At 48.1% G+C, this 12,500-nt stretch overlaps 1 protein-coding gene across 5 annotated transcripts in view; it reads left to right on the top strand.

Annotated features, from left to right (window-relative positions):
* Positions 1–12,500, top strand: part of LOC130380729 (dedicator of cytokinesis protein 9-like) — a 78,098-nt gene that overhangs the window by 36,462 nt on the left and 29,136 nt on the right. For all 5 annotated transcript variants that reach the window (XM_056588038.1, XM_056588035.1, XM_056588037.1 and 2 more), the window contains exons 7-19: positions 1,365–1,499; positions 3,434–3,608; positions 4,327–4,382; positions 5,163–5,237; positions 5,582–5,722; positions 7,770–8,114; positions 8,753–8,835; positions 9,015–9,137; positions 9,259–9,338; positions 9,736–9,929; positions 10,700–10,765; positions 11,071–11,163; positions 11,329–11,440. In XM_056588038.1, coding sequence (XP_056444013.1) covers positions 1,365–1,499; positions 3,434–3,608; positions 4,327–4,382; positions 5,163–5,237; positions 5,582–5,722; positions 7,770–8,114; positions 8,753–8,835; positions 9,015–9,137; positions 9,259–9,338; positions 9,736–9,929; positions 10,700–10,765; positions 11,071–11,163; positions 11,329–11,440 — 1,678 coding nt within the window. The remainder of the gene's footprint in view (positions 1–1,364; positions 1,500–3,433; positions 3,609–4,326; positions 4,383–5,162; positions 5,238–5,581; positions 5,723–7,769; positions 8,115–8,752; positions 8,836–9,014; positions 9,138–9,258; positions 9,339–9,735; positions 9,930–10,699; positions 10,766–11,070; positions 11,164–11,328; positions 11,441–12,500) is intronic.

Genomic DNA, 12,500 nt, shown 5'->3' with positions numbered 1-12,500 from the left:
ACGCTCCTTCAGTCCCCTCTCTGTCCGTCCGTCTGTCAGTTTCTCTCTATCGCTTCCTCCCTCTCGGTCTCTCTTGCTCTCTCTCTCTTTGTCTTTCTCTTTGTCACTCTCTCCCTCTCCCTCTCTCTCTCTCTCTCTCTCTCTCTCTCTCTCTCTCTCTCTTTCTCTCTCTCTCTCTCTCTCCTTCTCTCTCTCTCTCTCTCTCTCTCTCTCTCTCTCTCTCTCTCTCTCTCTCACTCTCTCTCTCTCACTCTCTCTCTCTTTGACTATCTCTGTCTCTCTCTCTCTCCCTCTCTCTCTTCCTCTCTCTTTGTCTCGCTCTCTGTCTCTCTGTCTCTCTCTCTCTCTCGCTCTCTTTTTTTCTCTTCCTCTCTCTCTTCCTCTCTGTCAGTCTCTCTCTCTCTCTCTCTCTCTCTCTCTCTCTCTGTCTCTCTATCGTTCTCTCTTTCTCTCTTCCCCTCTCTCAGTCCCCCTTGCTAATAACAGTGCATTATTTGTTCAGTAACGGACTCCTCCGCGAAAATTTGAATTTTGCCTGATTAAAGTAGATTCAAAGATAATTGCGTGAGAGTTGAAAAAAATGTACCCCATGATTGGGAAATAATGTAGAATTGGGGTTGGTGATTTCAAATGTCACGATATTGAGAAGATATTCACATATCTTCATGAGAGGTAGGTCGATAGATATCTCTTTGTGGTCCCTAAGCCCTGTGTTCACCACAGGGTATTTTTAGTCAGTGGAAACTTTTAAGCCATAAGCCACCAGAGGCCATGGTTTACTGGTTTTATAAGTTCTAATGGTCTGTTTACCTTGCATATGTTCTCTCTCTCCCTTTCTCTTCCTTTCTCTCTCTTACTCTCGCCTCTCACTCTCTCTCTCTCTCTCTCTCTCTCTCTCTCTCTCTCTCTCTCTCTCTCTCTCTCTCTCTCTCTCTCTCTCTCTCTCTCTTTCTCTCTCTCTCTCTCTCTCTCTCTCTCTCTCTCTCTCTCCCCCTCTCTCTCTCCCCCTCTCTCTCTCTCTCTCTCTCTCTCTCTCTCTCTCTCTCTCTCTCTCTCTCTCTCTCTCTCTCTCTCTCTCTCTCTCTCTCTCTCTCTCTCTATATCTCTCTCCTGTGTTCTCGCTCTCTCTTCTCCTCTCGCTCTCTCCCCTCTGCCTCCCTCTTCCTCCCTCTCTCCCCCTCTCTCCCCCTCTCTCCCCCCTCCCTCCCTCTCTCCTCTGACTCCCTCTCGCTCTCTATCCTCTCTCTCTCCCTCTCTCCCCCCCCCTCTCTCTCCCCTCTCCCCCCCCTCTCTCTATCTCTCCCCCCTCCCTCTCTCAACCCTTCTCTCCCCCCCCCCCCCTATCTCCCCCTGTCTCCTCTCAGTCCTTCAAGAGGAGGTATTTCCACCTGGCCCAGCTGGGCGACGGCTCCTACAACCTCAACTTCTACAAGGATGAGAAGACCTCCAAGGAGCCCAAAGGAACCATCTACCTGGACTCCTGCATGGGTGTTGTCCAGGTAACCAACCCCACCTAGGGCCTTTCTCCCCCTTAAAGGACCAACCCCACCTAGGGCCTTTCTCTCCCTTAAAGGACCAACCCCACCCAGGGCCTTCTCCCTTAAAGGACCAACCCCACCCAGGGCCTTCTCCCTTAAAGGACCAACCCCACCCAGGGCCTTCTCCCTTAAAAGACCAACCCCACCCAGGGCCTTCTCCCTTAAAGGACCAACCCCACCCAGGGCCTTCTCCCTTAAAGGACCAACCCCACCCAGGGCCTTCTCCCTTAAATGTTGTATCAGCGTTTCTAGGCCGAAACATAAATGATCACATTCATATGATCTCCCCCCCTTTAGCAGGCCTTCAGAAAACCATGCGTCTGTAGGCAGCCTATGCTCCGAGGTCTCAAATAAATAGTATGACAACCAATCAGCGACAAGGGGTGGGTGTTGTGGCGTTCTTGATGTTTTTACTGGATGCACGAGACGCGGAAGGGAGGGGCGAGCTGGCTCTGTTTGTTTGGGATCTCGCTTAAAATACCAACAGAAGTGACGTCGGACCTTTTGCGCAGAGGTGTTATAGTGACCACCTGAAACAAACTCAAAGTTGATGAGAGGCTGAGGTTGGGCTTGCTTCCTCGTTTGACGCTCTACCAAAAAAAACTGGCTGAGAAAAGTACGGCGACCCATTCACCCTCTGGTCCTCCATACAGGTTTACACCGCAATCACACAAACATAAAATGACAAATAAGAACCATGACAAAACGAATAATATTACAATCAAATCATTACTGGCTCCTACAGGTGTCCTCTCGGGATTAACACAGGTGTCCCGTGGATTGCTCGTTATGGGTCTGCTTCTTCTATGTACCTGGGCAGAGTTAGTGGACTCAACCATAGACATGTGTACGTGGACGCTGCCTTGGCCATTTTGGATGTCAACGTCGCTGCCCTATTGGCTCTACTTCTGTCACCTAATACACAGGCGTCACTCAGAACACAGCAACTGTCGCTCATAGCACTTGTCATGGGTTTGATAATGTACCGGTGCGCGGGTAGTTTAATAAACTAGAGAAGATAACACACATGTCAAAATTATATATATCTCTATAATGGCTGTAAAGTATAATTCAAGTATCAGACTTTGGCCTTAAAGTATAATTCAACTTTTACGGGCCGCTTTGGGGCCACAGATGAGCAAAGGCGTGACGGACCGCTTAACTTAACCTGAGGAATCTCATGGCAGGAACAGGTCTATCATTGTTGGATTTATTTTCCAGGTAAAGTAAATGGGGAATAATTGTGCGTTTTAATGGATTCCATTTTTTATGGATTCCTAAGGGTATGCCAGCCTGGCGTCGATAACTTTCCGTGTAAAAGACTGAACGTCTGTTCATGCCAGATATCGGCAGACATCAGGTCACCGCGACCCCAATACTGACCGCACACTCCCCCACATCGCCTCGTCTCCCTAATGGACCCTCGAACCTGGCACCAATGAGCTTCAACCGCCCCTAACTCTGAAACCTGATTTTATGTTTCATATACGTGGGTGGTCCTGTGTATTTATGTGTTTGTCTTGTGCGTATGTGTGTGCCTGTGTTTGTGTGTGTGTGCGTGGGTGTGCATGTGTGTGTGTCTGTGTGTGTGCCTGTGTATGTATGTGTGTGTGTGTGTGTGTGTGTTTGTGTGTGTGTTTATGCGGGCCTGTGTGTGTCTGCCTGGGTGCGCGCCCGTGTGTGTATGTGTGTGTCTGCATGTCTGTGTGTGTGTGTGTGTGCGTGTGTGTGAATGTGTGTGTGTGTATGTGTGCCTGTGTGCGTGTGTGTGTGTATGTCTGCATATGTGTGTGCACTTGTGTGTGCGCGTGTGTGTTTTGTCCGTTCCTCCGTGCGTGTGCGTGTGTGCGCGTCCTTCTATGTATTTGTGTGTGTGTGTGTGTGCCTGCGTACAGAACAGCAAGGTGCGGCGCTTTGCCTTCGAGCTGAAGATGCAGGACAAGAGCACGTACCTGCTGGCGGCAGAGGGCGAGGCGGAGATGGACGAGTGGGTCGGGACGCTCAACAAGATCCTGCACAGCGGCTTCGAGCAGGCCATGCAGGAGAAGAAGAACGGGGAGCTGCATGACGGTGCGTGTGTGTGTGTGTGTGTGTGTGTGTGTGTGTGTGTGTGCGTGTGTGTGTGTATGTATTTGTGTTGGTGTGTCTGTGTGTGTGTGTCTTGGTGTGTTTGTCTTGGTGTGTTTTTGTGTGTGTGTGTGTGTTTGTGTGTGTGTGTGTGTATGTATTTGTGTTTGTGTGTCTGTGTGTGCGTGTGTCTTGGTGTGTTTGTCTTGGTGTGTTTGTGCGTGTGTGTGTGTGTGTGTGTGTGTGTGTGGGGGGGGGTTAGTGTATTTGTCTAGTGTGTGTTTGTGCATGCATGCGTGTGTGAATTGATGTGTGTTTGTTAGTTTTGGCTTGTTTGTTTGAAATTATTTGTCACTTCTTCTCCTACTTTTATTGAGAATTGATTGCTTTTTATTTGTTAGAAATTGTTATTGTTATAAGGGAATTGAAACATTATTGATGTAATTACTATTATAGTAGTTGTAGTATCATATGCATTCAAGTTTTCAGTATTATTATTTTTAGGATTAGTGTTATTATTCTGATTAATAATTTGAGTTGAGCAGTTGAGTCCAGAGCCTGCGTATACGGTATGTTCCGGTAAATTCACTTCTGATTCTGCTCGTCCCCGTGCCGTCTTGTACAGATGTCCAAGCACACGGTTGCCATGGGACTAATTCAATTTAATGTCCTGTATAATTCCATTAGCTAACACAGCCGCCATTGCTAATCTGTCCCACAGACGAGGAGCTCGGCAAAACAGACTCTTCCTCCGGAACTTTCCATGACAGTTTTCAGGTACCCCCTGTTAGAATTTTTTTATCCCCCTGCCAATGAATATGCTTACCTTGCTGATCTCTGCTGAATTTTCGTTCTTACATCTCAGAGCCAAAATATGTACACACAATAACCACAGTAATCTAAGCAATATGCTGTGTACAAATATTTCATAACAGTGGCTATAAAAGAGGCATCATAGGAGCTGCCGGTTCCACATGAATCTTCCGGAAGCTATTTTAGTCGTTTTAAAAGCCGTTGAACTGAGACTAGTGCAAAACAGCTGTGCGATGTGGAGCTAGCCAGCTTTGTGGCTTTGGACGCCATCTTGCTCGTGTTTCCTGCCGGGGAAAACCTTGTTGACATCTGGGAAAATATGCATAAGGTCCAAACACAGAGAGCAAGAGGCCAGACGGGCCAGGACAGTTAGGACTGTTGAGCCAGCCAGCGTCAAGTGGATATGCCTCATTGAAACAGCTATAAAAAAACCTGAATGGCACATTTAAGGATTCCCACTAAAGTGTTTGGAAAATAATTCAGACATTGAGAATAGGGGAACAAATACTGTTGACTGTTTATTTTCTGAACAATTATGATGAGGAAACTTTATTTCAGAATAAAAGCACCCCGATGGACTTGTATTTCTTCCTAAATGTTTAGCCTTGCGTCAAAGGAAAGGATAGATGTGAAATAAATATTGTACTTCCTCAATGTTTTAATCTTTTGCTGGTTCCCCTTCTTATTAAACATAAATCGACTTCCTGCTGAACTGTGATGCGCTTCCTGTTTTGCTGTGGACAGAGTGCGAGGGATATCGAGTCCAAGATGAGAAGCGAAACCCGCCTCAAGCTGTTCACTTTGGACCCCGACACACAGGTGACCCGGACAAAGCCTGACTAAAAATGTGTTAATGTATACATATAATATGAAAATACGCCAGCAGTCATGTATATTTAATATATATATTATGTATATCATAACTTATATGATATACATTATTTTTCTTGTCTAACGAGGGCTGCATGTTTCTTATCTAACGAGCACCTGACAGTCTCTCCGTCCTGTCTCCCCACACTGTCTTTTATGTTTCTTGGACGGAATGTAACTGGTCATTTCGTTGCTCTGTAACATATGCAATGACAATAAAGTTATTCTATTCTATTCTATTTTAAAAAGTACATTATTTTTTTCAACTGCTTTGTTTGTGTTTTTTTCCATAGAAACTGGACCTGTCTGGCATCCAGCCAGAAGTGGGTCAGTTTGAGGAGAAGTTTGGTAACAGAGTGCTGGTCTCCTGTCACAACCTCTCCTTCAACCTGCAGAGCTGCATCACAGACGACCAGGATGGGCCCACCACCAACGTGAGTTTATATACACACACACGCAGTCACGCATACACACACACACACGCACCCGTGCAGACAACCTCAAACACACACACACACACACGCACACAGTACATGTACATATATAACCACATATACACGCAGACAGTACAAATAAGATATGTGACCCTAACCCATACATGTATTACACATATATACAAATATAACACAAACACACATATTCACATTTACACACATAAAAAGGCACATTCCTGAAGCCTGGCACAGGAAATGAACGCTGGCATGACAACGGGCCTGGGGTCAGTCTGGTTTCCTGCTGTCACTCCCTGAGGCCCAAAAAGTTTTTGGAGGGCCAGTGGCCTGGAACTCAACAACAAATACAAAACTCACACAAACACACACTCACAAACACAAACATAGACACACAAACACACACACACATAGGCACGCACACATACACACACAAACATATAAACACAAAGATGTATGTCAGAACACACACAAACAAACATATACACACACAAACATGTGTGCACAAACACAAAGACACACACACACAATCCAACATACACAAACACACAAACACACACGCACACACACACACACACACACACGCAAATGTGCATGCAGAAACACACACACATACACACATACACACACACACACACACACACACAAATAAATAAGCACATAAACACACATGCATGCAGAAATACACATGTGCAAACATGAACATGCATACACACACACATGCAGGTCAACACACGTGCATACACATTAACATACGTACTCTCAGATGCACACATATATCACACTCACACACACACACACACACACACACACACACACACACACACACACACACACACACACACACACACACACACACACACACACACACACACACACACACACACACACAAACCCCCCCACACACACACACACACACACACACACACACACACACACACACACACACACACACACACACACACACACACACACACACACACACACACACACACACACACACACACACACACACATAAATGCTCAGACATAGAGACGCGAAAGTAATCTCAGATCGACTTGGGCAAACCCTGCCCAAAATGCTTGCACACACAGCAGTGATGTGTAATGGAAAAGCAACATGATCCGTAGAGTACATTGTCAGCTGATGTGTGTGTGGGTCTGCAGCTACGCAATTACAACACAATCTCATCGGCCTGGAGTTAAACATGGTCTACTACCTCTGCTAACGGGATTTTAACGCTCTCTGCTAATGACATTCCTCTGTTCTCTTTGTCTCTCTCTTTGTTCTTCTCTCATTCACTCTCTCTCTGTCTCGCTCTCCGTCTCTCTCTCTCTCTCTCTGGCACTTTCCCTCTCTCTAATTGATCCATTTCGCCCTACTCTATCATGCTATCTCGTCGCTCTTTCTCTTTCCCTCCCTCTTTCTCCAAATTTCCCTCCTTCTCTCTCCCCCCTCCATCCCTTCCTCACGTATCTCTCTCAATCTACTTCCTCTTCACTCTGTTCCTTTCTCACTCCAACCACCTCTCTCTCCCCCCCCTCTCTCTCTCCCACCCCTCCCTCCCTCCCTCCCTCCCTCCCTCCCTCATATATCTCTCTCACTCTATTTCCCTTACACCCTGTATATTTTCTCACTCAACCACCTCTCTCTCTCCCTGTCTCTCTCTATCGACTCTCTCCCACCCTTTCCTCTCTCTCTTCCCCCCTCTCTCTCTCACCCACACCTCCCTCTTTCTCTCTCTATCGTCTCTCTCTCCCTTCCTCCGTTACTCCCCCCTCTCTCTCTCTCTCTCTCTCTCTACCGTCTCTCTCTCCCACCCCTCCCCTTTCTCTCTCTATCGTCTCTCTCCCCCTTCCTCCGTTACACCCCTCTCTCTCTCTCTCCACCGTCTCTCTCCCACCCCTCCCCTTTCTCTCTCTGCCGTGTCTCTCCCACCCCTCCCTCTTCCTCTCTCTATCGTCTCTCTCCCCCTTCCTCCATTACTCCCCTCTCTCTCTCTCTACCGTCTCTTTCCCTCCCCCCCAACAGGTGGAGCCCTTCTACGTGATCCTCTCCCTCTTCGATGTGCAGAACGGCCGCAAGATCTCCGCCGACTTCCACGTGGACCTCAACCACCCCCTGGTCCGCCTCATGACCACCTCCCCCACCTCCCCCCCGGCCTCCCCTCCCCCGGCCCCCACCCCGTCCCCGGCGGGGTTCCACAAGCTGGCCGGGGAGCTGCCGGAGGCCGCCCTGTCGTACCCCCGTCAGGGTGTGTTCTCGGTGACCTGCCCCCACCCGGACATCTTCCTGGTGGCGCGGGTGGAGAAGGTTCTGCAGGGGGGCATCGCCCACTGCACGGAGCCCTACATGAAGAGCTCCGACTCAGTCAAGGCACGGGCGACCGCCGCACCCTACACCCAGCACCACCACCATCCCACATCATCCACCCCTACACCACCATCACCACCACCACACCACATAACCTCGCTCCTGGATGTTTTTAGTAACCATGATACCGAAATTGTTGAATACCAGAGCCGATAACGTTGATGATAATGTTCAGTAACGTCACACAGTCACAGTTCCGAATCGATGAGCTACAAATCCAACATTAACTAAAGTAACGATCAAATACAACTGTTGACCTGTTTCCGTGACAACCCAAGAATAATGCGCTCAAAGCACTGCAGAATAATATTTGAACTACAGGGGATACAAAAAACAATACCGTTATAAATGAAAGTAATTTGTAAACTGAATAAACCACTCTCCCAGTGAACGTATGCGCATTGCTTGGGCCTAAGCATCATTAGGGAGGGTGTTTGTACATAAACAAGACCTTTGAAAACGTCAAAAACAAATCCATCTATCTAAATCTATCTATAGCTTATATGTCAATTATCACCATAGGACCCCTTTATGCAAATCCGGCAACCTCAAGCTGGCGACTGAGCCACAGGTTGGTAAGCACTGGGAGACACAAGCATGCATGCATTGAGCTTCTATCTTTGTATCTTTCCATGACGCAGGTGGCCCAGAAGGTGTTGAAGAACGCCCGGTCGGCCTGCAGCAGACTGGGGCAGTACCACATGCCTTTCGCCTGGTCCGCAAGGTAGGCAATACTGGTTTAGTATACAATCTCATGCTTTATTATCACACCAGTCTCTGAGTAACGTTTGTAGTAGTTTTAATAGTAGCTATAAAATTGCTCTTTTAAACACAAGATGTGATTGTTTATATTTTTGTGATTGAATGTTGGGTTTCTATTTCTTCTTCTCTCCTTGGCGATAGGCCTGTGTTCAAAGATGCTTCCGGTAAACTGGACAAAAGTGCTCGCTTCTCGGCTCTCTATCGCCAGGACAGCAGCAAATTGTCTGACGATGACATGTTTAAACTGCTGGCCGACTTCAGAAAGTACGAGTATTATAACGTTTTTAGGGATTGGTATTTTCCTTCTGTTTCTGTTTGATTTGTTTGTGTTTGTGAGGGAAATGTCTGTTGCTATTATTCATCGCCTAAACCTTTTTGCCGACAGACCGGAGAAAATGGCCAAGCTGCCGGTGATCTTGGGGAACCTGGACGTAACCATTGACAACGTGGCGCCAGATATAACCAGTGAGTTTGTCACAATAAAAGCCCCTTCAGTATTTTTGTATACAGCCATCAGAAGAAAATATAAGAGCTCAAAAACACACACAAAAATACTGAAAATATAACATGTTCCTCTTATGGCTGTATACATTATCAGGTATAAGTAATAACTGCCGTTATTACTGCTGTTATTATATTTGAATTTGGCAATGTATTTGTCATTTTTTTCATGATTTATTTATTCTTTAATTATACTTTTTTGATCAACACTTAGTAGTAGAGTTTGTAGTAGCATTGTTATCACCATTATCATGATATATCGCTACAGTCCCCATATTCGTTATAGCCATTGTAATTATTGGTATTTCCTTCACTATTATCAAAGAAACAAACCTCTTCCTGTTTCCTGTTTCCCCCTCAGACTGCGTCACTTCCTCCTACCTCCCGGTGCGGGCCTTCGAGGCCAGCGGGGCCCCCGGGTCAAGCGCCCTGCTGGAGGTGGAGGAGTTTGTCCCCTGCATCGCCAAGTGCTCCCAGCCCTTCACCACCTACAACAACCACCTGTACGTCTACCCCCGGCTGCTCAAGTACGACGGGCAGAAGGCCTTCGCCAAGGTGAGCCGACCTCCCTCCCCCCCCCGAGGACTGGGCTCACACGTCATCGGGATCGCTTTAGCTCAAGAGGTGGAGCGGGTTGACTTGCAAGAGTAAGGGTGCTAGTTGGATCCCCGGCTCCTCCTAGCTGAGCGTCGAGGTGTCCCTGAGCAAAGACGCCTCACCCTAACTGCTCCTGGCTGTCGCCTTGCATGGTTGACTCCGCTGTCGGTGTGAGAATGTGTGCCCCGATTGTTGTTGGTCGCTTTGGATAAGAGCTTCTGCTAAACGCCCTGAATGTTAACGTAAACATCAGACTTTATTTCCTGATTGACAGTCTGTAGACTCGTGTCTTGAGCCTGATTGGGAGACGGGCTGCACTCTGGGTGAACCCGGGGCGTGTTTGCTTCGTTTTCTCTCGCTTTGTTTTTGTTTCGATCAATCATGTGGCTGGAGGGAGGGGCTCTGTAAACGCATATTCCGAACACAAACTCGCCCAACACTAACGCCACAACAACGTCAATTGTTGATTGATGATATACAATAGCTTTAGCTAGCTCCTCCTTTATGCAATATAATTATTGTACAAAGCTCTGCAAACATAATTGTGTTATTGTTTCCATTGAAAGCATGCCATAGGAATTGGTACAGCTGTTACATGAATGTCAGTGGCTCTGATCAGACACTTTAGGCCATTAATCCCATTGTGTGCCTCTCTCTCTCTCTCTCTCTCTCTCTCTCTCTCTCTCTCTCTCTCTCTCTCTCTCTCTCTCTCTCTCTCCCCTGTCCAGGCCAGAAACATTGCGGTCTGCATTGAGTTCAAGGATTCAGATTCTGAGGTCGCCCAGCCAATAAAGGTACTCCAACCAGACCAACCCAATGACCTTCGAACTTTGACCCCTCGCTGCCTGACTTGAGGACGCAAATATGTCCCAAATCATAAGGATTAGTTCAATCAAGCTATATTCCTTCTGCCCATTATTTACAAGAGATCAATCTATTTTCTACTGTTGGTATGTTTGCTGACTTTTCTCTTTAGCTCTAATTTTAGCAATCTCCTATTTATCCTCTCTCTCTCTCTCTCTCTCTCTCTCTCTCTCTCTCTCTCTCTCTCTCTCTCTCTCTCTCTCTCTCTCTCTCTCTCTCTCTCTCTCTATCGCAGTGTATCTACGCCCGTCCGGGGGGCTCTCTGTTCACCAAGCAGGCCTTCGCTGCCGTTCTGCACCACCAGCAGAACCCAGAGTTCTATGACGAGGTCGGCTCCCGCAGGAAGTGGCTCTGCCCCACACTATATATAGAAACTGTTTGTTTTCAAAGGACAATGTCATCAAGACTAGAATTAGTTTGATTGGGAAAAGTGCTGATCTAATGTGTGGGTGTGTGTGTGTTGTGAATGGATGAACGTGTCCCTTGGCTACAGATCAAGATTGAGCTGCCCATCCAGCTCCACGAGAAGCACCACCTCCTCTTCACCTTCTACCACGTCAGCTGTGAGAGCAACAACAAGAAGAAGGACCAGGTGGAGACACCTGGTGAGCCACGCCTCCACCCACCCCCACCCCCCTCTCCCCGCCCTCCACCTCCTCCACCTTAATGCCAGCCTGAACCTTCACCCTCCACTGTCCCCACCATCAGCACCTCCGCCACCCTCTCCACCTCCTTGTCTTTCTCAACACCCTCCTACACCTTGCTTACCTCCTCCACCTTCAACACCGTCTTTGAAGCTCAGTCTGGCTCTTCTTCTACAGAGAAATGTGGGTTTTAAATACTCCCATAAGCTGTTACTTATCCCATCTGAACCCTCTTCCTCCTCATCTTGCTCATCCTCCTTTTTTTCCTCCTCCTCCCGTTCGTCTTTATCTCCCTCTTCCTTCTCTTCATTATCCTTCCCATTGTCCTCACCTTCATTCATTTCCCCATCCTCCTCCCCATCATTCTTATCCTCCTCATCTCCCTCATTCTCCTCATCTTCGTCGTCCTCCTCCTCATCCTCCTCCGCCTCCTCTTCTCCCTTCTCTCCCTCATCCTCCTCCTATCCCTTTCCTCCTCTTCCTCCTCTCCTCTCCTTCCTCCTCCTCCTCCCCTCCCTCCTCCTCCACCTCCTCACCCTACTTCTTCCTCCTCCTCCTCCTCATCCCCTTCGTCCTCCTCCTCCTCCCCCTCCTCCTCTCCCTCATCCTCCTCTTCCTCCTCCTCTTCTTCCTCCTCCTCTTCTTCCTCCTCCTCCTCTCCCTCATCCTCTTCCTCTTCTTCCTCCTCCTCCTCCTCCTCCTCCTCCTCCTCCTCCTACTCCTCCTCCTCCTCCTCCTCCTCCTCCTCCTCTCCCTCCTCCTCTCCCTCTTCCTCCTCCTCCTCTCCCTCCTCCTCTTCCTCCTCCTCTTCTTCCTCCTCTTCTTCCTCCTCACCCTCCTCCACCTCCTCCTCCTCCTCCTCATCCTCTTCCTCCTCCTCCTCCTCTTCTTCCTCCTCCTCCTCCTCCTCTCCCTCATCCTCTTCCTCCTCCTCCTCCTCTCCCTCCTCCTCCTCCTGTCCCTCCTCCTCCTCTTCTTCCTCCTCACCCTCCTCCACCTCCTCCTCCTCCTCCTCCTCCTC

Source organism: Gadus chalcogrammus, chromosome 4 (assembly GCF_026213295.1).
Source record: "Gadus chalcogrammus isolate NIFS_2021 chromosome 4, NIFS_Gcha_1.0, whole genome shotgun sequence".
Taxonomy (NCBI): Eukaryota; Metazoa; Chordata; class Actinopteri; order Gadiformes; family Gadidae; genus Gadus; species Gadus chalcogrammus.
Note: the sequence above shows the minus strand (reverse complement) of the source record. Positions and strands in the feature narration are given on the sequence as shown.